Source organism: Papaver somniferum, unplaced genomic scaffold, assembly GCF_003573695.1.
Source record: "Papaver somniferum cultivar HN1 unplaced genomic scaffold, ASM357369v1 unplaced-scaffold_131, whole genome shotgun sequence".
NCBI lineage: Eukaryota > Viridiplantae > Streptophyta > Magnoliopsida > Ranunculales > Papaveraceae > Papaver > Papaver somniferum.
Genome location: NW_020622270.1, coordinates 4,495,031 through 4,520,453, shown reverse-complemented (window position 1 = coordinate 4,520,453; position 25,423 = coordinate 4,495,031). Strand labels below are relative to the sequence as shown.

Sequence of the window (25,423 nt, the reverse complement as noted above, 5' to 3'; positions counted from 1 at the left end):
ATCTATAAGTTTGAAGTGTCAAATGCAAAATTAAGGTAAAACCAAACAAAATTGGGGTTCTTACCGTACAAAATTTTGTTCTACTACAGCTAAATACGAACTAATCAGGAATAGAACTTCTTCATTTCAATCTTGCTGCCCTAAATCTCGTCTTCGTGGAGATCGATATATTCACTTGAATCTTGAGATTGTGAAAATAAGAAGATGGATCTTAAGATTAAAAGTGTTTGTGCTGGAGAAACAATCTAAGAGAGGATAGAAAAGGAGATCCAAGGGTTTTTCTTTTTCCTCTCGACAGTTAGAAGAAAGTCGAAGAAATCAAAAGAGGAGGAAAAAACGCATAGAGATTGTGTGTTACAATGGTTTTATGGTAATTATTTCTAATCCAACGAACCAAATTTAAGGAAATCAAATCATGGCCAATCTAACGGTTTGAAGCTGTGTTTGGTTTAACTAAATTTCTCAATCCGTATGCACTTTTTAAACCAATGGGATTGTCTAAACTTTGATCTAATGGCTACAGATAAGCTCATATGGATTGTGTTTCCCCCAAAATACCAGACTATATCCAAAAACCAGACCATATTTGATCGATAGTTTGGTTTTGGTTGGGCGTAATTTAAGACTACGTCCGACATCAGGCGCAAATATTTTTCCTTTAAAGCTGCTTCGTTCTTCTACAAAACTGGTTTGCTTTTGCATGGATTGAAGAATTTGATCTTGTTGCTTCTTGTTTCGAAAAAACTACGAATTTAACATCAAAAATTGAGGTTAGTAAAATAACAGATCCCGGTGAGAGAAAACTTCTTTTCGATGGATGTCTTGTCACATGCAACACTTTTCGATGGTAGAGATTTATCAGAGTTAAACATCCCAGGTTCAAAGATTATTAGAGTTGGAATATAGTTTTTCACTCGGATGAACTGAAGATGAAATTTGTTAGATTTGAACATCCCAGTTTGAAAAATAAAAAGATTTTGCACCTGAATTGAATGCAACTGAATTAAATTTCGCACCTGAGTTTGTCTCCGGTATTGTATGATTCTCATACTCATGAACTAAAACATTTTTGATCTAAGGAATGGAAAGTTTGCAAACCATGGCTTAATGCAAAGTTGGAGACACAATTAGATTCATCTGATTATCTTTCATGATTGACTGATAATCATATTTGATCTAGAAGTGTTAGATAAATATGGTTAAGTTTCGATCTCGGAGCCAGTTTCTTTCTCGAAGTTGACGAATTGGTGTATGTTTAAGGTTTCTGAGAATATTCCCATGGAATCTTCCCGGTAAATGGTGTGATTCATCGTTCATACGAAGTTTCAGACCTATAGTAGTCCGCTCCTGGCCATGAGACTCGCTTGTAGGCTAGCAAGACAACTTGTTCAATTAATGTAGTACGTAGTGCGCTGTTGAAATTTTCGTTTTATTTTTATTATAAAGATATTAATAAAGACTAAATTCCAGATGAAAACTAAAAGAATGCTTTTAGTCCGTGGTGAGAAGTTACGCTGCTGGAGTAAATTTGGTGGAGCGAGGTATAAGAGTTCGTCTGATATGGGGCATAGGTATAAAATGCGCTTGGGTGGGGTGGGACGTAACTTTAATTTACGCCTGATGTCGGGCGGAGCCTAAAATTGCGTTTGGTGTGGGGCATAATATATAAAACCGCCCGATGGAGAGGCGTAACTTGAGGCGCAATTGAGGCGCAATTGAAACATACCGCCTGGTTGAGATGCAATTGAAACATACCGCCCGATATCAGGCGCAAATGTAAACTACGTCCTATCGGGTGTAGATTAAAGTTACGTTTGAAACATACGAAGCTATTATTTGCGCCTGACTACCAAGCGCAAATTAAAATTACGCCTCGCTCGAAACGCAACTAATATTTGCGCCTGATGTCGGGCGTAGTCTTAAATTACGCCCGACCAAAACCAAACTATCGACCAAATATAGTTTGGTTTTTGGTTATACTCTGGTATTTGATTGATACTCCTCTCTGTAGCGTCTGGGTTTTCGACCAAATTTTTAGTTATAGTCGATGACTGTGGTTGTTCTTACAGATTTTGGAAATGACCATATCACTCTTATCAGAAATGAGTGCAATAAATATTTCACATTGTAAAATCCGATTTGTGCCCACTTTTTTGCCGACACGCATTTTTGCACATTTAACCAATTTATGCACACATTTTGACAATAGGGAATTGTTTACAAAATGTATTATTGTAATGTTCTAAATTCTCCTTCAAAATGTGACTCACATGGAAAAATGTATTTTGTTCAAATCATAATAAATTTGCAGGGCGGAAAATTGCCCCATCTTACTCACAGAACCAAATTAAGTTGGTTCTTTTATGTGTGTATTGATTCGTGCATAGCTCAAGTACTTGAAGAAACAACTATTGAAAGTACACAGGGAACTATACAAAATCAGTAGAAGTACACAAGGAAATTAAGGGAACAAAAGTGGAAATTTTATTTCATTTTTTCACGTCCTTAATGGTTACAAGACTATAGATTCATATATAGTTTCTAAAGTATGGAAACTATTGTTCATTTACTTGACACCTAGGACAGTACGTGTCCTTTCTTAATTAAGTATGATTACACATTTAGATAAGAACAATTTAATCCATCTTATATGTTGAGTAGTAACACGGTTTGACGGAGTCCACTTGACCACAATCGGTGGATCAACCACATCTCTAATGCCTACCGTATATAATAGGTTCGAATTTTGGTAATTTAGGGAGCGGCAAACTTTCCCTCCATCATCTCACTCACAGACCAAATAATATTTGGTTCGAAATTTGTTAAGTTTCGTCTAGCGGGAAACTTTCCCTCCATCATCTCACTCACTGACCAAATAACATTTGGTTCGTGTAACTGGAATTTTTTCAGCCAACAACTCACTCGTTTCCTTGTTCTTAAAATGAAATAAACAATACTTAACATTGTTTCCGCCCCATGTGAAAAATAAAAACTGTGATGTAAATTATGTTTCCACCCGCAGGGCCCTTATGATACTAAAGTCTAGGGTTTTAATTCTTCATTCTTCCGAGTACACTCTCTCTCTTTCACTCTCTTTCAAGTCCAGTAGCGGCGGTTTAGGAAGATCTTTAGGGATTTCTGAAAATCCTTAATCGTACACTATAATCTTGGGTAAATTATCTATTACTTTGATTTTAATCTTAGGGTATTACTTTGATTTTAATCTTAGGGTTTTCTTTGAGAGCATGCAAGTCTTTTATTTAAGATTTAGATCCAGTTTTTAAGGTTTAATTTTAAGATTCATCAATTGTTTAAGCTTTCTATTTGTCTTCCATGTTGTCTTTTTGCTACTTTAATTTTTGATTAAAGTAGCTTAGGGATTTGATTGTGGTTTATTTTAAGTTTTTAGATGCAGTTTCTAGGGTTCAATATGGGGATTCATTAAAATTAATTTTTTCTCTCTCTTTTGATTTTGTTTTTTCACCACTTTAAGCTTTGTTTGATTCTCTTTTAAAATCGTTTTTGGTTGGGATGCAATCTTTCATGCCCTGTAAAAAAAAATTTGTTTCTCTGTAACTTTATCCCGTAAAATTCTTTCTTTTTTAAAGTGGTTGCGATGGAATCTTCCATGACAGATGTAATTTTTTTTGGTTTCTCTATAAGTTTGTCCTTTAACAGTCTTCCTTTTTAAAGATCTCTTTTTTCTCAGATGTTTTTTTTAATAGATCTTTTTTTCTAAGATTAAGAAAAACCCTTTAAACTTTGTTTAGGGTAAAGAGATTTGATGTATGTTTACTTAATATTTTCTGCTAATCATTATTTTTTTGTTTTGATGTAATTTAGTAGTTGTAAATAGTCATATTTTTATGTATTTTTTTTGGTGAAGTTCATTATAGCCTTGTTGTGGTTTTGGGTGTTGGTAACCTTGTGCTGTTTATCTTGTTCAGTGATTGATTTTGTTTTCCTGATAAAATATTTCAGAAATGGCTAGAAGTAGAGGTGGTCGTGTAAAACAACTTCCCCGCGGGGATCCCATGACCACTCCGCAGTACTCTTCTTCTCCTTCGACAAGAGAAGGGGCACCAGTTAATATGCGATCTTTAAACGGTAATGATATTCCTTCCCCTTCTCATAGTTTCTCCCTTATTTTGTTCATTGTCTCATATCTAATTGTTTCGTGTATTGTTTACTGAAGAGATAGGTGGTACATCTTTAAATGTATCAAAGTCCAGAAAGAGACCTGCTGCAGCACTAACAACTCCTGAAAGGCCGTTAAACAGAAGACAGTCCGTGATGGATACAGTATTAGAAGCAGCCAGTCGTCAAAGGCCCCAAAGTTTGATTCAAGCAAAGCGATCATTATTGTTGGACGATGCAGAAAAGCAGCAATCATGTTCCACCACATAATGACGTTGAAGATGACCACAGGCAACTTTTAACTTCTAGGCAGTTATCTCTTCCACAGCGTGTTGAATTTGGAGATTGCAGTAGGCAACGATCTACTTCAGCTTGTCATCCGACATCTGTGCAGCGCAGCTGTCCACGGGCGTCTCCTCGACGACAAACTCAGTTGGCTCGTAATGAACGTGATTCAGCACCTCGTAGGAGCCCTCTACGGCATACTTTGTTGGCTCGTGATGAACATGATTCAACACCTCGTAGAAGTCCTCGATTGTCTCGTCGACAACAAAATCAGTTAGATGATAATGAAGATATATCACCAGAGTTAAGCCGTCGAGGTTTTTCGCATGAGGCTTCGAATTCTCCTTTGGCATCTAACTCTGCCAATCCACCGGCTATAAGTGAAGTCTTTTACCTGTTAATCTATTTCTGCCATAGTTGATAGTTAACATGGTTATCTTAATAACTTATTTTGTTGGTTGCTGTCCTTTCTTACACAGAGACTACTAGGGGTATCACCACTCTTCCTAAAGTTGCTATTAGAGATACTGATTTGGATAAACTGAAAGTAGAAGTTTTTGAAAAGAGCTTGGTGGGTACATTCAGCCTTGAGTGTATTCTCGCGATAGGAATGTGGGTGCGCCAAGGTGACAACTTCCCTTTGACTGTCCGTTTGTTTAGAAACATGCCTGAAGAAAAGATATCAAGAGTATCTAAACTTGTCAGGGTAATACTTAATTCACCTTTTCTATTTTTTTTGTAGTTTCGTTGAGTTTTTTAAACATTGGTCATTGTTTAACAAATTAGTTTTCTCCTAGGATTACTATATCTTAGTACCTGATGATGAAAATGCTGAGGAGGCTATAAGAACACAATGAGACTGGCTTATGTTAGATATCGATCTGAGTTAGCATCGCACTACAGATCGTTTGATAGTCATGAGGAAGCCCTGCGAAATCCATCCCCAAGAATCCGCAATGTTGATGATTGGGCTCATATGTGTGACTTCTTTAACACTGATGTAAAATTTAAGGTATATAATTTTTCTGGTCTTACCCTTTGCAATGTACTTTGATGATTTGACTTTTTAACATGGAGTGGTGTCCAGCTATGAGCTCATAAAACCGATTATGGTTTCTCTATAGAAACAAAAAAAAATCTATATTATTGGTGAATTCGGTAGTGCTTATCATTTTTATTTTTCATATTTAATGGTAGGCTGCGTCCGAAAAAGCAAGGGCTGCGCAAAGGCACTAGCTCTGAACCATACCAATGGTACACAGAGTTTCGCCAGAAAAGCGTATGATAGGGTAAGCCTTAAATTGTTCATTGATGTCTTATCCCTGTTCTTCATGTCTTAATAAATTTTAAATTGTGGTAAGCTTACAAGTTCAATTTAATTAGGCGCGCAAAAATCTCCCGATTGATCCACTCAGTATGTTCATGGAAACTCACAAAGCTAGTAAGCTTGGTAAACTGTGTGCAGATTGGCAGGTAAAAATTTCCTCACTAGTAATAGATTTAATAATGCTTGCAACTTACTGTTGGTGTAAATGTGAACTAAACATCCCAAGCTACAAGGTCGAGATACGCAACATGTGTTATTTGTTTCTGTTGGTATAATATCAATGTGTTGTTCAAATTTGTTTATATTTTTGACTATGCATTTCTTACTGTTGGTATGATACTATGATATAAAATATGATGATCGCGCATAGTTTTCCATGTTTAAGATCCATTAATACTTTGTTTGTTGATATTTTAATTGTCTGCATGCTTTTATGCTGTCAAAATATGATTTGTTATGAACTATTTTTTTGTTGCAGATTTTGGGTTCTTTGATCATACATAAGAACTTATAGAACCATACTTGTTTAAGTGTAGTTTTAGGATAATATTTGATCAATCTATCTTTTGCTTTTTAACTATAGTTACTGCATTTTGAATGAAAGTTCTCTTAAAAGACAAGGATAGTTCTATAACTGTTGTGTTGTTTTGTCTTTTCTTCATAGTAGCTACATAAACTTGAATTTTGACTTAGTTGCTTGTTTTTACAATGGGTATACAGGCAGAAATGAACCTGATTAGTGAGCAGGTTCGTCGAGGGGAAGTCAATTACACTCCCAAGGAAATATATGCAATGGTTGTTGATCCACGCCGTATTGGGGCTAAGGGTGCTCGTAAGTCGAAAGTTGCTGCCCGCTTCAGTTTATATGAGAAAAATGAAGCACAGTTGGCTGCTCTCCAAGAACAGCTGGACTCTGAAAAGAAGAAAGTTGCTAAGCAAGACAAAGAAATCTCAAAGCTTCAAAGGAGGGAGCGTAATCTCAGGGAGTACTTGAATGAGGCTTTGACGACCCTTGGTTGTCAACCTGTGCCAGATGATATAGAAGATGAGTCCCAAGATGAACGTGGACCTGAAGATAATGGATTTACTTGGGATGATTTGCAAGAAGATGATAATGATTATGCTGGGGATGATGATGATTTGCAGGATGGATGTGCTGATGATCATCAGGAGAATGAATCCTCTAGAGAGGATGATTAGTCTGAATGCTGAATGTGCAGTTTTTTTTGGTGAACTTACAGGTCCAGTGCCTTCCATCGGCTCTTTTTCTTACCTCTGAATGTTGAATGTGCAGTTATTTTGGTAAACATATAGGTCCAATTTTTTTGTTTGGACTTGTATGCCTTTTGTTCTTTGGACATGTTTTTTTTTTGTCTTTTTTGGGATGGATTGCAAACCAGTACGTTAACTTGATGGTTTCTTTTTGTAACAAGTTAATGTATTTTGCATGGGTGGGAATATTGAAGTACATACCACATGTAATGAAGGTTTTTATAATTAAGAGGTGGATTATTTATAATTATAGAATCTTAATTAGTAATTACGTCAAGTATTAATTTGTATATTGTAATTACATTTTCGGATACAGAAATTTGATTGCCTAAAAAATTAAGCGACCCACTTCAGGCCAAGTCGTTCCATGTATCTATCAAGAAGATACTTAATTGCTCCTTGGTTGGCAGGTCTAGTGATGAAGCAATCTGAATAAATTTGGTAGCTTGAAAACTTAAACAACCCACTTCAGCCCAAGTTGTTCGATGTATATACCGACAAGGTATTTAATTGCTCTCAGGGACTTGGTCTAGACATTAAGTGATTGGTGTCTTACTTGCTCTAGGGTGGTCGGTCTAGATGTGGAGCAATTAACGGAAGAGACGCTACATGATAGTTGGTTGATTACTAAACCGATTTCCTAGCTGCTCTAGACTTATAGAAATCCCACCTTTACCAACTCTAGAGCGAGTGCCACATTAAATCGCTATAAGGGTTAGAGCGACTCAATATAGGCTTTTGCAACTTAAAGTGCCTGGTCGCTTAATCCGGTTTTTCTTGGAAGTGAGTCACAGGAGGCTTTGATGCCAATTCATGTGGAAACTTTATAATCAAAGTTAGGAGAGACATTAATATTTTTTTTGATTGGTTGAGTGGTGCTATTATATTTGTGGAGACGTTTTGCTTAGCTCCACCACCGTACTGCTCATATGAAACACAAATATGTCGATGCAGTGGAGGTAAGCATCTGAACTAATTGAAACAGGGAAGAATGATTGAAGCTAAATGAGCTTAGATGAGTGTTAGGATAGGTGAGAAGAAACTGGTGGAAGTATTGCAATGTTTGTTCTTGCAGTGGGTTGAACTGAAGGCTTCAGAACAACAAGAAGATGATGGTACAGAGAGTGCATTTTCTGTTGCAGTTGCAGTCAATGGCAGAGGTTGTTTTCAATGGTTCAGGGTGGTATTGATGGCATGAAGAAGAAGAAGAAGCTGATGATGCCTGAGTTAAGAAGATAAAATGAGATTGCAGTGAATTTTTTCACATAGTAAACATGCATACTTTAAGGGACTCTGACATATTATTACATGAAATTTCTAATAACCAGGTCGTTTACACTGATTACATATGTTCTGACACCATTATAATACCGCACATTGAATGACACCATTATAATACCGCACATTGAATGCTTAATGAGATGCACTACAAAAACTAGAAAAGCACCACGAATATTTGGGACTGCTTTTCAGTGGCATGTTAAGACAGACCAGTTGTATGTTTATATGTCTTTTAAAGGATTTATTGCCATTAAATCACGTTTTAGAACAAATTCCTTACTATTTAGTAGATGTGTGTAAGCAATCAGATTTCTTAGCGAATGAGATTTCTTGGCAACCATTTTCTACTATTATCTGTTGTAGGGGCTGTTACGTTGCCTTTTCTTAAGGACGCACTGGATTTCTTGAAAGAACTCCTGGAAACACAATCTGGAATGAGATATTCAAAATTTAGAGAATTAATTAGGGCATACAATTTGACGTTTGCATTGTCGTGGACGGGTGGCGAGATAGATAAATAAAATTAACGATGGGAATGGTCATGCATGTATAGCATGGTCCTTTGAATGTTACTGATATTTAGTCTTATAAGCAATTTCAATGACGACCTGTTGGGACTAATGATCTGTGGAGTGTGTTTATCTAAAAATCTTTGTTTTTGTTCATTTTTCAGATTTGAGATTGGTACCATTTCATCTATTAATAATATGGAGTTGTAGCAGTGCTGGATTTAGGCAGTCAAGTGAATGTAAAATGTAAGCTATTGATAGGAAATAGGCTACGAGTGTATGGAAACCATGAGGCTTGCCGTCATGAGTGAAATGTTTGGATCTAACTTTTATATGTAAGTTAAATTTGAGCCTAAGCTTATGTGCTTTATTCAAGTTACCAAGGTGTTTAAAAGGATCAACGTAATTACCTAACAACGCCTAGCAATTCCATTGCAACTAACTCGCAAGATGTACCAAGGCACACCTCATGAAATATGGAATTTCATGGTGCATAAGTTGCGAGAGAAGAGTGAGAAATCCAGTTCCACGATATAAATTGCAGCTCACAGTGACAGACAATACCACACCAGCTGTAATAATAGTTTAGGGACCAGCTGCAGAACCACTCCTTGATAATGTAAGAGTAGCAAAACTCATGGAAATCAGCAGCATTGACATAAAGGTATGAAATACATTCTCTCTTAGGTTCTAAGTACATCGCATATACTAAACTAATCTAACAGTTGCATTGCAAAAACATGAAAATATGGCAGAGTATGTTCTCGAAATATTGGATACACTGGGGAGGTCATTCATATTCTAAGTGCACCTCAGTGAGAAATCTTTTGGCTACAGTAATGTTTCAGTCAGGAAACTATACCCGATAAATTATGATCTGTAAGCTAAATACGAACTCCGCAATATGCAGCAGGTAGCAAAATTCAAACACAAATTATAGTTCTAATCAGATATAAGGAAAAAAAAAAACTAACGGATTAAATTTGATTGCAGGTATTACCCACCAATGAAAGTGCTAATATGGATGGAGATGAAAATATGGAAGAAATAATAGCATTGGCGGACTTAGCAACAAAGGGATTACAAAATAACGGTGCCGCAGAGACCGGAAAGAATGGTGATAATGAAGACAAATGCTGCTACAAGTGCTAAAAAGTGAAATTTTTAATCAACCGCGTCTGTTTGCAAGTAAACTTAATGAAGCTATACTTGGCTCCCTGAACTAAGACAGCCTGATGATTGCTATTATGTTAAGTATATACATGCACCATATACCAGCTGGCGCAGACAAACAATCCCTAACCTTAAACTTATCTACGCAGATAAATAAACACAGACTGTAGTTAAATCAAAATGTATTAAACTGAAGCTATTTCAATACATTTTCAACAAATCCATACACAATTTTATTCTTTACTTGGTTTTTAAAATCAAAGTACTTGAAATGACATAAAACAGAAAGTCTTCATTCTCTTTTTGCAATATGCAATCAAATGCACTTGCCAATAACTTAAAAATTCTGTTAACTTCCTTGGGTTGAGAAACAGAGGACTTCCAAACCGAGCACAATTACAGATGATTCTGGTGACTTGCCTGAAAGAGAGAAAAGGCATCAATTACAAATGATTCGTTTAAGACGATGTGGTAGAAAGCAACGTGCGACTTACCAAATCAAAAATTCTAAGCATACATCGGGACGGGGCGAGGCGAAGCCGAGCCAAGCATGCATTTGGACTAGGCAAGGCGAAACCGAGCCACATCCAATCAAAAATCTTAAGCATGCATTGGGACTGGGCGAGGCGAAGCTGAGCAACACCAAATCAAAAATATGGTTAAAATATTAAGCATACATCCGGACTTACCAGATCAAAAATTCTAAGCATACATCGGGACGGGGCGAGGCGAAGCCGAGCCAAGCATGCATTGAGAAGGGGCGAGGCAAATCTGAGCCACACCAAATCAAAAATCTTAAGCATGCATTAGGACGGGGCGAGGCGAAGTCACATCAGACCAAACCAAAAATATTGTTCAAAGTAAGAAAATTATGGTAGATGATTTTCGGGTCTGCCCGGGCGTAGCACGGGCATAAAATCTAGTTACCTATATATATAGGTTACAGACTTGGCAAACAAGAATTCTAGCCGGTTTAAGAAACCACTTCCCCAAATTTAGGAAATAATTAATTAGTCTTTCTTTTTTTTCTTTTTGGTAACAAAATTAATTAGTCTTTAATAACTAACAAAAACACCAGCCATGGAAATAAATTATATGAGGTCTTCGTGATACTAGTTGCAAATGTCGGATTCGATGCAGGCATCATCGCTCGAATTGTTTTATAGACTGAACGAAATTGCACGTAATCCAGTGGATGAAGATAACTTGCTGCCAACTCTTTAATATCGGCATTAAATATCCCAAGGACTTGTTTCATCAAACCCTGTCATTATTATTTTTTTCATTGGCAATTATACTTAATTCCTTTTCCACTGCCTTTCCCATGCAATTTCTACTACTTCTTCTTCCTTTTGTTTCCGTTCATCAAGAATCATGATCCAATCTAATGGGAACCATTGCGTTGGAAGCTTTAAAGACGGAAAAATAACAGAGTTACCCGTATTTTGTACTTTGTATTTGTATAAACACTGATCTTTAGGAAGTGTGTAATACATACAACCAGTAGTGAGTCCCAATTTGGACGCCCAGCAACAAGCTCTAGTGTTTTGGCAGACAAATAGAACATCATCTCCTAAACAAGTCACCACCTTCCACTCCTTTGAAGAGAAATCCAACCTCAACACAACTACCGAGTTGAATACCTTTATGTTTTGTCTTGGATGACACCATGTAGAGGTGAACAGAAGATTCGACATAAAATTCTTCTCCTTCTGTATTGCTTAGACTCCCTCCCCATTCATTGTTGTTAGTAATCTCCGGGGGCCTTAAACTGAGGGAAGCATCATTGTTATCCCAAAGCTTTGTTGGATTTTGTATAGATGGGTTTCAAAATACATTTGTATAAAATGTATTGTACCCAATGTAGTCAATTTCGTCCATACCGGCCGAAATATCGGCGATATTACCGGTATCGGACACTGAGCGATAAGGAAATCCCGATATCGCAATACGATTTTTTTGCCGATAATACCGTCCGATACGGGAAATACAGTACACCGATAATATCGGTATTATCGGCGATATTTGTCATTTGCTGTAATTTCTGAGGGCATTTTCGGGATTATAAGAGAAGGGAAGAGATTTAATCCCTAAATCCCATCGATACGCAAAGGGTAGAGATTAAATTCCAAAAATTTCGTTGCAGGTTCTTCTTCTCTATTTTAATGGCGAGATTCAGTTGATTCTATCTTAACAAGAGGTTAGTTTTGATCATTAATCGATTATGTCAATCTATGTCAACTATTTCAAATGGATTATGTCAATCTTTGTTCATACTTTGGTGTATTTTAGGGTTTTTAAGAAAACTATTGGAATGTAATTTGGTTTTGATCATTAACAAATACTGGTAGTCTGGTACCCAAAACTGATGCTAGATTTTTGCAATTTAGGTCCAAGGGAAGATACATCTTATATGCATATCCAACAAAGGGAAAGTCGCTGAAGAAACATCAAAACAGTTCATCTAGCAACTGGGTATTAAAATAGATAGCTCCATGTCTTTACAGATTACAACGATTTTAATTTTTGTGTACTGATTTTCACTGCTTATATATTAATCCCAAAGAAGCTACAGTTGTGTGATAATATTCTTTCTATATTGTCTTTCTTGCTTGGTTCAGGTCTATTTACATACTTATTGCACTTTTGTTTTGTTTGTTTCTGTTTTAGGGATTTGGATTTGAATTTTCTGTTTTACTTATTGCTACTGATTTCCTTAAGATTGGTTGTTGATGGAAATGTTGAGGTTTAATCTGTTGTGTTGTTGATGGAAATGTTGAGGTTTAATTTGTTGTGTTGTTGATGATAGTATTAGTATGTAGTTGCATACATTATCAGTCTGTTCCTGGGATTTAATTTGTTTTATTTCTGTTGTAGGTTGTGATTATGGATTCTTCTAATGCATCAAATTCAAATACGGCAAACACTACCTGTGATTTATTGCCCTCTTCTTCGGCTACTCAAACTAAAGATCCAGCATGGGAATGGGGTGAACGCCAAGACCTAGCAAATCAAAATATAATTACTTGTTTGTTATGTAAGAAATTAATTCGTGGTGGTGGAATTACTAGGCTTAAGGAGCATCTTTTACATATTAAAGGGAATGTTTCTTCATGTCCAAATGTGTCCATTGATATTATGAACAAAGTTGGTCTGGTGAATTCTGTAAAGAGGACCAAAAAAGCTCATAAGGATAACATTGATTTAGCGTATCGGCGTGCAAACAACTCAGATGAAGCCTCTGATGCTGATACCGATGTTGAAGAACAAGAAGTTGAAATTGATGGCAATATGGGCAGTCGTGGTGCTGGTTCTAGTGCTGGTGTGGGTGCTAGTCAACTAGTTTCTCAGAATCAGACAAAGAGAAAGAGGATAAGCCAAAGTAATAGTAGAGGTCCAATTGATTTATATATGAAGACAGACCACCAAAAAACTCAACAGGCCACTCTTGAAAGAGACTCAGCTGTGAAAGAGAAGTTAATGAAGACTGCATGGAAATGCATTTCAGCTTGGATGACTGAGAATTCAGTATCATTTAACACTGTTCGTTGCCCAAGTTTCAAAGAAATGATATATGCAATAGGCGACTATGGGAAAGGTAAGCAGTTGTGATATGCTCAGTTGATTTTAGCTATAATACGTGCTTTAATTTGTTCTTCTTATCGTATATTCATTTGGTTTACTTTTGCTTTTTATGTTGTTTTTTGTTAGCTATGCCCCCACCATCTTACCATCAGATTCGTACGAATCTTTTCAAGGACCGGTTAGTAGAAATGAAGAAATTTGTTGATACATTTAGGGAACATTGGATGAGGTTTGGATGTTCTATCATGTCTGATGGATGGACAGATGGGAAAAAGCGACATCTTATTAACTTTTTGGTGAATTGTCCGAAAGGGACAGTTTTTTTGAAGTCTGTGGATGCGTCAAACAGAACCAATGATGCTGATTTTATACGTGGGCTTGTAAAGGAGGTAATTAATGATGTTGGGGAAGAAAATATAGTTCAGTTCATTACCGATAATGGTTCAAATTTTAAAAAGGCAGGGAAAGATTTAATGCTTGAATACCCAAATATGTTTTGGACTCCTTGTGGTGCTCATTGTGTTCAGTTGATGCTAGAAGAACTTTGTGGCAAGCTTCCACGAATCAAGACAGCCGTCATTCTAGGTAAGAGACTCGTTACATATATTTATGCTCATTTTCAAGTATTAAGCTTAATGAGGGAGATGATCGGTGGTGAATTACATAGGTCTACAAAGACTAGATTTGCAACTCAGTACTACACACTAGAAAGTCTTGCAAAGTATAAAACCCATTTGCAAATAATGTTTGTGAATGATAAGTGGTTGAAAATGAGGTTTGCAAAAGAAACTATGGGAATTAATGTACTTAAAATTGTCACAAGCGGTACATTTTGGGAAGATGTTGATTATTCTTGTAGAGTGCTAAAGCCTTTGGTTAAGGTTGTAAGGTTAGTGGATATCGAGCGCAAACCTACAATGCCTTGTTTTTATGAAGCAATGAGGATAGCAAGGGAGAAACTCGAGGAGAATTTCAGTCAAGATGATAGTACTTGGACTGTAATTAAGGCTATCTTTGATAAAAGATGGAAGAATAACTTCAATCATGCTCTACATTGTGCTGCATATTATTTAAATCCTTCCATATTCTACAAAGTCCCTGCTCATCTAATGGATAATGATCTTAAGTACATAGAAATCAAAAGGGGACTTCATACAGCAATGCAAAGGCTTATTCCCAATGAAGAAGATCTTGAGAAAGCTACAACTGAATTGAGAGACTACAGTGATGCTAACGGGATCTTGGGAACTCCGGTTTGCAAAAAAAGAAGATATAAAGATCAACCTCGTAAGTTTGTTTGTTATGTAAGTTGAAGGTTTGATTACATCTGTGTTACCTATGCATTTGTATAATTATTTTGTCCGTGTTTATGACAGATGATTGGTGGATTACATATGGAGGAATCGATACCCCAAACCTACAAAAATTTGCAATAAGGGTATTGAGTCTTACTTGTTCTGCTTCCCCGTGTGAGCGAAACTGGAGCACATTTCAGAATGTAAGTATTCTAATCTTGTTGAGTCTTACTTGCACTGATTATTTTTCATGTATTACCATTTTCCTGTAAGGGTATTTAGACCATATGTATGCCTGTAATTCAGTTTCCTGAGGTGCCGCGACACACCAAGTTGTAGTGAATGTGTAATGTGTTACCATTGTATACCACTATATGAGCAAGAGTAGGGCATTTTTCAACTGGCTCTTAAAGCCCAAAACAGAACTAGTTTTAGTGTTGCATTCTTCACCATAATTGCATCACTAGGTCTGGTTAATGCATACAAACGAATGTGATTCTTTTTTCCTCGAGTAGATGTCATAATTGAATTTTACAAAAATTTGAAGTATTTACAGTAAGAGAAGGATTGAAACCTGCACCAACATCTAATTTTAAACCCCATGGAGGAGATTTTTAAACCCCATATTCTTTCGATTCTTGTGTATCAATTGGTTTAATTGTCATGGACTCATGTAAAATGGGGATTAGTCAGTTGGTCATTTCTTTTTGAAGCACAGTTAGTCATGATTTGCTGCATGATATTTCTCTAGCCAATCATTTTTTCTCAACATCCATTGGTTCATTGTTCCATATGATGTCATGTGCTAATGATCCAAATCAGTCTATGACCCAAAATCAAAATGATCATGGTATTGTTCTCTGTGCTGCCATCGCTACCTTTGATGGACCGGTGGTGAGTCAATCTAAACCTGTCTTCTCCTTTTCCCTGCATTTAGGGTCGCTAAATACTAAGTTATGTTCCAACACACTTGATTTATATTTGGATTTTCTATTTGGTTCAATTTATAATGATGAACATCAAGATTCAATCTGTTTGATGTGTTTCATTTCATTTACTTATTATCCTTTCGTCTTTCAGTTGCATTCAAAGAAGCGAAATCGCATAAAGCAACAAAAATTGAATGATAGCGTCTTTATTCAATACAACAAGAAATTGGAACGTCGATACAAAGAAATCAGTCAATATAATGATGATCCGAAAGCTCATGATCCCATTTTTCTGGATGAGCGTGATGACAATGATGAATGGTTGGCTTTAGAGAATTTGGATGACTTGGTTGTACAAGGAGATAATGTTATTTTGTATGATTTGCAAGATATTGTTGGTGAAAAAGGTATGCCAGTTGTTGGTAAAAGTGCTTGTATCTCCCGACGCAAATCTACTTATCCAACTGACTCTGAATATAGTGGATATGATACTGATGACTTGATGTTGGACTCTAATTATGGACTACTTGGTGGAGATGATGGATCTACGGAAGATTATGATATCTATGATGAATCGAATGATTTTGATTAAAATTGTAATGTCCATGTTTAATTATGTTTCCAGATTGTGAACTTTAAAGTTGTGAATTCTCCCATTTTTCCAATTTGAACTTCATACGATGACTCTTATGTTTTGAATGAACTTGTTTGTTTTTCTAAAATTGATGCATTTTAATGTTGTATAATTTTGTGTGAAACAATATAAATTATAGATATAAATTTAGAACCGATATCTCCCCGATATTTGAAACCGAGATCTCCCCGATACAATGTTGTACTGTTGTAATATTTTTCAAGAGGTAAGTAAAGATTCGTTGCTCGGACTTGTAAAGATTTAAAAACCAAAAATATGTACAAAATATGTGTCACAATGATCAAGAGACTGGGACTCAGGATTCCACCAATTCTTATACTCATGCGGTTCAACTATCAATTCTAACAGTTATAGCTTATAAATATTGACTCTTTTATTTGCCAAAGATAGATTTTGTAAAACATCAATTGTAAATCACAAGCATGGTGCATCAAAAGCTCTTACGTCTAAGCATACACCATCAAACGACATCACAACTAATTAATAAAAATCATGAAACGATTAATAATAGTGCAAATAGTCATAAAAGAATTCAATAAAATTACCACATGCATGAAAAATGGCTTCCTCCATCATCCCAGTGTTGGGGTTTAGCTCCTCATATTAATCACTTGCTCAAAATACATGTTTATAGCTCAAAAAGTTGATTAAAAGAGTGAAAAGAATGAAAACAGTAATTCTGCGACCCACAGAAGGCGTCCAGAAAAGAACGATAATAAACCTCTGCTGCTGAACTACGACGCCTGACTTCTGCTGTTGACGCTTCTGGAAATAAGTCTGTCCTCGGCAGTCCGTTCTTCGTGTTCTTCAAGCTTCTTCAATGGCGGAACAGCAGCAGGAGAAATTCTGAAACTCTGATTTACGCCTCCTGTGGTGCTCTTCTCGGCCCCAAACTGTTCGACCGCCTTCTTTGGACCCTAAGCAACCTATTTATACACAAAAGGGTCATCGAATCTCTCCCAAATCGCATCGAAATCTCCTCTTTCCTTCCTTGGCAGTCACGGCAATAATTCCTTCCCAAATTTGTTTTACGCGTTTCTGAGCTCTCCCGATTATACAAAACTCTTCCTTAGTTAGAATATGTATCTTTGGAACGAATTTCTTGCCTTTAATCTCTCTGAATTTCCAAATTCGAACCCATGAAGCCGTGTTTCCTTATTTGACTTTGATTCCAATTTCCGGCCATTCCAGCCAATTTGGGTGGAATCCAAAGACTTCACCAGGCCTATTTAGGCCTAAGGAGTAAACCCAATCAATATCAGCCCTTTAGTCTCCAAAAAACTCGATCAAAACTCTAACCCTAAATCTGCCCGTGAAGAGAAACATTTCCCGCCAAATTTTCTTTTTGAATTTTTGGGAAGGAAGTGACCTCCCCCTATCATGTGCTGTTCTCCCTTTAGTACTTTTTTCGGGGTTCCTCCGGGGTATTTCTGGGGTACTTCCGGTACACTTCTGGGGCGCTTCCGGCACTCTATCAACGGAGGTCCAACCGCCGCATTTTCAGCCAATTTCGCTGCAAATCTTTATTCTTCTAAAAACACCTACAAATAAATAAAATAACCAAATAAGTACAAAATTGAGCACTAACACTATATACAATTGAGCTATATTAGACACATAAATGCGTCTATCATGTACCAGTGTACCGGTCCTTAGCCGAGACAAACCGGTATCCGATATTGACTACATTGATTGTACCTATTCAGTTAGTTACAGTAACCAACTCCAAGTGGTTACGTAGATACTGATCCTAACAGGCAGGTAGAATTGGTGAAGAGTTGTGTTGGTTTGTTGTCATTAATGTCACTAGACACATTCCCATGAAGAGATGGATTAAAGGGTTTCATTCCATGAGACACATCCATACAAAGCATTGCTATTGGATGGTCACGTGTCTGTTCAATCTCTATATATACATAGAGGAACTGACTTCCCAAAAGAGGAAATCCTTCTCTCTTATTCTTAGAACTCTTCTTCTCTACCAATACTGTAGTGTCTTATGTTTATGCTTACTGTGCATATACATTGTGCTTTGCCGTAGACTTATTTCTTATTGTTCACAAGAATCCAGTGTAAGAGAGTGCACTCTTACATGATTGAGATCGTTGAATCTTGGAGAATAGACGCCATTAAACTGTTTGCACCTAAGGGGCGAAATCTATTCTTAAGGACAGTGAACATCTTCACGCCTCGATCAAGTTGTACTCGCATTTATAACATCCATTGCCTTAGATTTCCAACAATCTTAAGAATAGATTTTCATGGGTGCTATAAAAGTTTAGTGCTCGTTCTCGTCCTGGTGTTTTGAAGATTGGACGTGCAACATTTGGCGCAGTATTTGGCGCAATCAAAACCAAGTGAAAGTTCTGAGCAATATGAATAAGCAGGTTAGATTGAAATTTTGATTTCAACGTTCGATTCAATATTTTTATTTCATATTTGTTAATGAGGAACTTTGTAGTTTGCTGATTTTGAGACAAAGTGGGTCGAACACAAAGGTGTTTGATAAATTGTCTTGGTCAAATCATTGTAATTTTGATGAAAAAACTAGTAACTGGATGTAATGCTCAAGAGACATCTAACTTGGTTAATGGTTACAGTACCATTCAACATCCCCAATATCATTGTGCTATGACACATTGATTTTGTATTATTTTCATGATATTTTATGAGTATCATGAAATGTGGGGGAGAAAAGAGATGTTATCGCTGTCCTTATGTGTGTATGCAGTGATCTTTATGGATGCGTACAGTGAACATTTTGAGTGCATGTTCGTCGTAAATGTGTGCGAGCATCATAAGAGTTTAAGAGGGTCATTTGAAAATTGCCATCGAGCAGTTAGGGCATTTTTTAGCAATACGCTTTATTTCCTGCTCATTAACATACACATTTATCCTAATCCTGTCCAGCTCTTTAAGCTGTTGCTTAGTCATTATAGGCTGACCACTCTGTGCAGGTTGACGATTCTGGGCAGGTAATAACAGAGATATCAGATTCTTAATTACATAACTTTGGAATATCTAGCAAACTTAGAAGTAGACATATTCTGGATTAAATTTTCGTGTGTCTGTATATATGTGTATATACGTTTGTTACCTGCAAGAACTCAAGCTTCTCTTCTAGTGTCATACATGGAACTCCAACATGAAGTTTATCTCTACAACGACTACAGAAGGTAAAGAAGCACTCGGTACATTGAGCGAGGTGGTCCTCGTCCTCTAAACAAGCCATATCACATCTAGGGCAATAAACTATATCAGACATTGAATCAAGTGTCTTATGAAACAATAGTGACTCCCATTGTTCAAATGTTTCATCCCCAAGCAAGCTTTTAATCAAACCAGGAGGAACTAGTTCACTGCATTTTATTTGCGGACATAGTATTGCCCCGCCTTCCTTTGCTTGCATGGTTGAATATGTCACCATGCAATTGCGACAGAAGAAATGCTTACACGGCAATTTTACAAACCTGGTTCCTGTTAAAAGGAGATATGGATGTCACATCAATTCACTGCGTGCAACATGGTAAACTTAATTTTTACACTGAAATAGTATAGCAAAAGAGAATATGGATTACAAATTTGAGATACCTGGATGATCATTTAGACAAATTCAGCATTCATGTAGGTTTTGGAAGAATTCTTCATTGAGTTTGTCATCATTATAGTTCAGGATCAAACGTGTATCGACATCTGGAGAGACACTTTCCGAAATGGCACGTCTATCTCCAGCATTATCTACTTTTCCAAATGATGCAGTAAGCGGTATTCTATTACCAAACTCTAAGTAGGAGAGAGATGAATTCTGTATCCAATCCGCCCATGGATAAACAATTTCCTGCCCTGATTGATCCGTCCAAATCGTATCCAACATTTTACACAAGCTAGATATCCTCATAGCATCCAGCCACTGAACAGAAATAGTAAAACAAGGAGCAGAATGGCTTGGGTATGCCTTGGATAGTAAACATGTTAATAATATTGGGGGAAGATACTGAACTTTGAATGATTCGTTGGAATTAACAGGTGTTGCGATTGTTTCACTGCCTAATTTGCTAAATTCGACTTCTCCATCACATGAGCCAATCTTAGTATACACTATAAGTTCACTGGGAACATCAATATGTATATATATCTGCAGAGATTATTGTTTTCAATTATTTAGAAAATAAAATTGTTTAACAGGTACTTGCAAATTAATTAAACTGGGTACTTGCAAATCAACCTGGAATGACCGTAAGCCATCTTGTCTATCAAGTACAATGAAATTTTCACCATATATAGCCTCCATTGCTTGTATCTGCATGCAAAGAAGAAGATTGACATGAAAAGAGAAATTAGCCTTGCTGCTTTCCGAGGTTAATTTGGAATTAACATTCTGAGTTGTGCATGAGAAACAAAAGAAAGTAACTTTCTGAGTTGGAAACATTTACCTCCTCTTCCTGCAACCGACCATTAACTCTCAGCTGTTCTTCTGATAACAATTTGGGTTCTTGGGAGACAAATAAAATCTCTTCTAGCCGACTACTAATAACATCAACTTCATCTTTAGATTTCTCACTTTCTCGTTCTCCCTCCTTCTTTTCGTTGTTAGAAACTGATAAACACACTTCGGATGCAGCTGTTTTCTCAATAACATGGGGTTGTTGATTTGGATAAAATCCATTAGACTTGAGATCATTGGGATGCTTTCGAACTGACCCCACAGAAGGGAAAAATATGGTTTAGTTCAAAATCACATCAAAATATACTAGTTAGTCCACACCCATTCAACTAGGTACAAATTAGTCTATCATTTATTTGAAATGTGGAAAGTACACCAATAGCCCTTGTTATTACAATTTAGTCCAAATATTTGCGGTTTAGTCTACGATGACTTATGACGATGTCATCAATTTTAAATAATTTAAAAACGATTTATTTTTCGAACCGCACGTCCAAAATTCATGAACTTTATATATTCGGAAAGCTCTTTCCGATAGCTACAAAAAGAGTACCCATATGACTATATAATTTTCAACTTTTAAAAAAATTAATTGTTGTGTACAAAAAAAAGTACTCATGCACAAAAAAATTCATAAGCTTATGTAATCGGTTTTTCACATGTGCACCATTTTGTACACATCTAAAAAATGTATATAAAATTAGTCACTCACACACACACTCGGACATGCTTCTTCATGAAAATTACACTGGGACACCAATACGTACACCCCTGCAAAACATATATAAAACCAATTAAAATCTACTTTTTTCATGGAAAATACACTAGCGCATTAATATGCACACCCTTGGAAACCATGCATAAAAGTGATCATTCATAACCAAACACAAACCTACTTTTTGATGGGAATTACACAAGTGCGCCAATAGGTGCATCCGTCCAAAACATGCATAAAATCGGTCATTCATAACCACACACAAACCTATTTATTCATGGAATTACACTGGTGCACCAATATGTACACCCCTACACAGATGCATAAAATCTATTATACAAAACCACACACAAACCTAATTTTTCATGGGAATTACATAGGTGCAACAGTATGTACATCCCTCCAAAACATGCATAAAATCAATTATTCGTATCCACGCACAAACCTACCTTTTTATGGAAATTACATAGGTGTACCAATATGTACAACGCTTCAAAACATGCATAAAAATGATCATTCACAACCACACAATAACCTACTTTTTCATGGGAATTCCACTGGTGAACCAATACGTACACCCCCGTAAAATATGTTGAAAAACGATCGTTCATAACCATACAGAGACTTACTTTTTCATGGGAATTACACAGGTGCAGCAATATATACACCACTTCAAAACATGCATAAAGTCAATCATTCACAACCATACACAAATCTATTTTTTCATGAGAATTACACAAGTGCACCGGTATGTACACCACTGTAAAACATAGGAAGTAGGTTTTCATGGGAAACATACTTTTTCATAGGATTTACGCAGGTGCATCAATATCCACACCCTGAAAACATGCCTAAAACCAATTATCATAACCATACACAAACCTACTTTCTCATGGAAAATACACAGGTGTACCTATATGTACACCGCTGCAAAACATGCATCAAATCTATCATTCATAATCACACACAAACCTAATTTTTCATGTGAATTGCACAGGTGTACCAATATGTACACACCTACAAAATATGCATTAAATCGATCATTTATACCCATATGTAGACTTATTTTCATGGAAAATACACTGGTGCACCAAGATGTTCCCCCTATAAAACATATAATCAAACGTATTTCATGGTAATTACACATGTGTACAACTATGTACACAAGTATGTACAATTATGTACACAAGTATACCCAGAACATGTGTGTAATTATGTGGATAATGATTAATAGGTGTACAACTACAAGTTGTTTTACAGCTATAGCACCTCAACTAATCAACTCAAATCTTATATTGTATTTGTTACTTTAGGTTTCTATGTCTGATATATTATCACACAAATAAAAGTAAAAACTTCGATTCAGGGAGTCAATCCATATTATATGTGGTTTTCCTCATCGGAGGCCGATATGGATCACTGTGGTGATTCCTCGAGTCAGGGAGAAATCTGTGTTTGTTGTGTATTAGACAAGTTTAAATGCAAATACTAGTTTGATAGATTCAGGTTCGTAATCAATGTAGAAACAAAGTGCACGAATTGTTGGTGCACAAATAAGTACACCGGTACAATAAAACCAATGCACGTGAAGGTTCTAATAGATTATCTTCACAACTTTTACAAGAAAATGAATAAGTGGTTAGAGAGGCTACATGTGAAGAATTTACCTTGCAAACTTTATTATTGTGAGATGCTAACACGAGATAACAACATGGCGGTACATATATCTGCTGGGAAACATGTGCATCACGTCGAAATGATTTTAGAAATCAACCAGCCCAACTGAGTAGTTAAAAAATAAAATGTCACGCACAAAAATCTGGAAACAAAAACAAAAACACATTAAAAAAGTCAGCAGTACTTACATCTTCGTTTGGATCTGAAAGTCCAATCCGTCAATTCTACCAAACCTACAAAGTGCCGGGTACAGTACCGGAACTTGGCTAAGAACTTCTTTTTTATTTGGAATTTGGAGTCGCAATGTACCCTGCCATTAAATTACTGACCCTGGCCCTACAATAAAGAAGGAGACAATAAGGATGTAAAGGAAAAGGACAAACAGAAGCACTTAAATTACTCATGAGGCATACCACGTATATGTAATAGAAGCCAACTATAACATAATTAAATTAAAAGCCAAGCGTAGCCCATCAACAAGTTACACTAAATACGCTCAATACAACAATTGCCTGAGCACAAAAAGCAAAAGATCAATATATTAGTTCACAAAGATATCTATTTTAGAACAGAAAGAAACGGAAAAATCAAAAGGAAAAATTAAGAAAAATCTCAAAATAATAAAAATAGACAATGATAAATTAAGAAAAATGTAAACATAAGAAAAATGGACAATGATTAAAGTAGAAAGTATAACTCTAATGACAAAAAAACGGAACTTCAAAGTTCACCATTTCCGATTCGCAACAGTATATTAACTTTCAAGTTGTGCAATGAACGAAAGCAAAACCTTCTTGCAAAATTAGCAGCGGAATCATTAGATAATTAAAATAGAAAGGCAACAATTAGGTGTACACAATTCTACACTGTTTAAAATTCTCACCGCCATTCGTACGACAAGTATAAGACATATAAAAACACTATGTAAAGTATATTTGTGAGTCTTGTGGATGGAAATCTGATATTACTACTGATTATATCGCAAGTGTACTACTGTACTAGTTTCATACGTGTTCTTAGTAAATGATCGGAAGAAAAATAAATGTAACAAGTAATTAGTTTACTTTTGTCTTACATAAGAAAGTAAAAACCAAAATATTCAAAGGCATAATCACGTCAAAAGACTTCTCTGCCAATTATCCTTTGAACCGGTGAGCTATAGGACATTACCTAATTGACTATCATCCTAAGGTCTACCGAACTCAACCTACTGCCTTTTTAGGATCTACAATGATCCGTGCTCTCAACTCAACCTCATTCGTAGTAGTCCATGGCTTTAATAGTTTCCAAGCACATACCATAATACACCACCATTTTTATCTATAAGACTATAAAGCATCATCATGCAATTCAGATGATATGAAAAACTAGAGTTTTAGATCTAAAGATACCAGGATATGGGTACAAGAGTACTAAAACAACATACTAAAATTAGACATGAAACCATATGGACGATGTGTATCAATTAACCACCAAATAGAGATTCCTAATCCTAATTTCTATGAACTGATAGTTTCTGAGATTAAGAATTACATTGCAAACATGGTTTAACCATCAAATTGCAATTAAAAGCTGACTGGTAGAGAATTTACAACGGATTCTTCGAATCCAAATAAATAAACTTGAAGTGACTGTTTCTACCCAGCATACATCATATTTTTCCATACAATGGCATATATTTAAACTTATGAATCAAAAAAGAAACTGAAATTGAAACCGAGTAATTATTAGGTTGTTGAAATCGTTAAAAAAAATCTAAAATCGACTCTGAAATCTGTAGGATTTCCTACAACTACAAAAACTACAAAATCGGTAAATTAACAGTTGCAATTAAACCAAATGATAAGAATAGATTGCATTTATCTTTCCGAACGCTTTCAACGACGGATTCTTCAATGTTGAAATTGAATCTCGTCAAGGTTTCTCCTGGATTGAGTTAATCTTCCAAAAGAAAATACAGATGATAAGAGTTTGGGTTCTCAAGTTGAGATTCTCAGATTTATAATTGGCGATTCAACTTTCATTGAGAAGAGATTAGGTTTATGATTTGTTTTTCACGGAAGAATTTTTTCAGACATGGAAAAAAAAACTGAAATTCGAAGAAGTAATATGACTGATGATAGGTATTTTCGGTATTGA

At 36.1% G+C, this 25,423-nt stretch overlaps 2 protein-coding genes across 2 annotated transcripts; one reads left to right on the top strand and one right to left on the bottom strand.

Moving 5' to 3' along the window:
- Nucleotides 1–8,036: 8,036 nt before the first annotated feature.
- LOC113332456 lies at nt 8,037–16,385 on the top strand. Its single transcript, XM_026578992.1, has 7 exons — nt 8,037–8,181; nt 8,976–9,057; nt 12,375–12,459; nt 12,862–13,582; nt 13,696–14,856; nt 14,946–15,067; nt 15,945–16,385. The coding sequence occupies exons 1-7, from the start codon at nt 8,037–8,039 to the stop codon at nt 16,383–16,385; spliced, it is 2,757 nt and encodes a 918-aa protein (XP_026434777.1).
- Nucleotides 16,386–19,262: 2,877 nt separating this feature from the next.
- Nucleotides 19,263–24,173, bottom strand: LOC113332454 (E3 ubiquitin-protein ligase RNF14-like). Its single transcript, XM_026578991.1, has 8 exons — nt 24,168–24,173; nt 23,779–23,796; nt 23,614–23,620; nt 20,882–21,144; nt 20,674–20,748; nt 20,130–20,583; nt 19,546–19,925; nt 19,263–19,415 (listed from the first exon to the last, which is right to left on the bottom strand). Exons 1-8 carry the CDS (start codon nt 24,171–24,173, stop codon nt 19,263–19,265), a joined length of 1,356 nt encoding a protein of 451 aa, XP_026434776.1.
- Between the last annotated feature and the right edge of the window lie 1,250 nt (nt 24,174–25,423).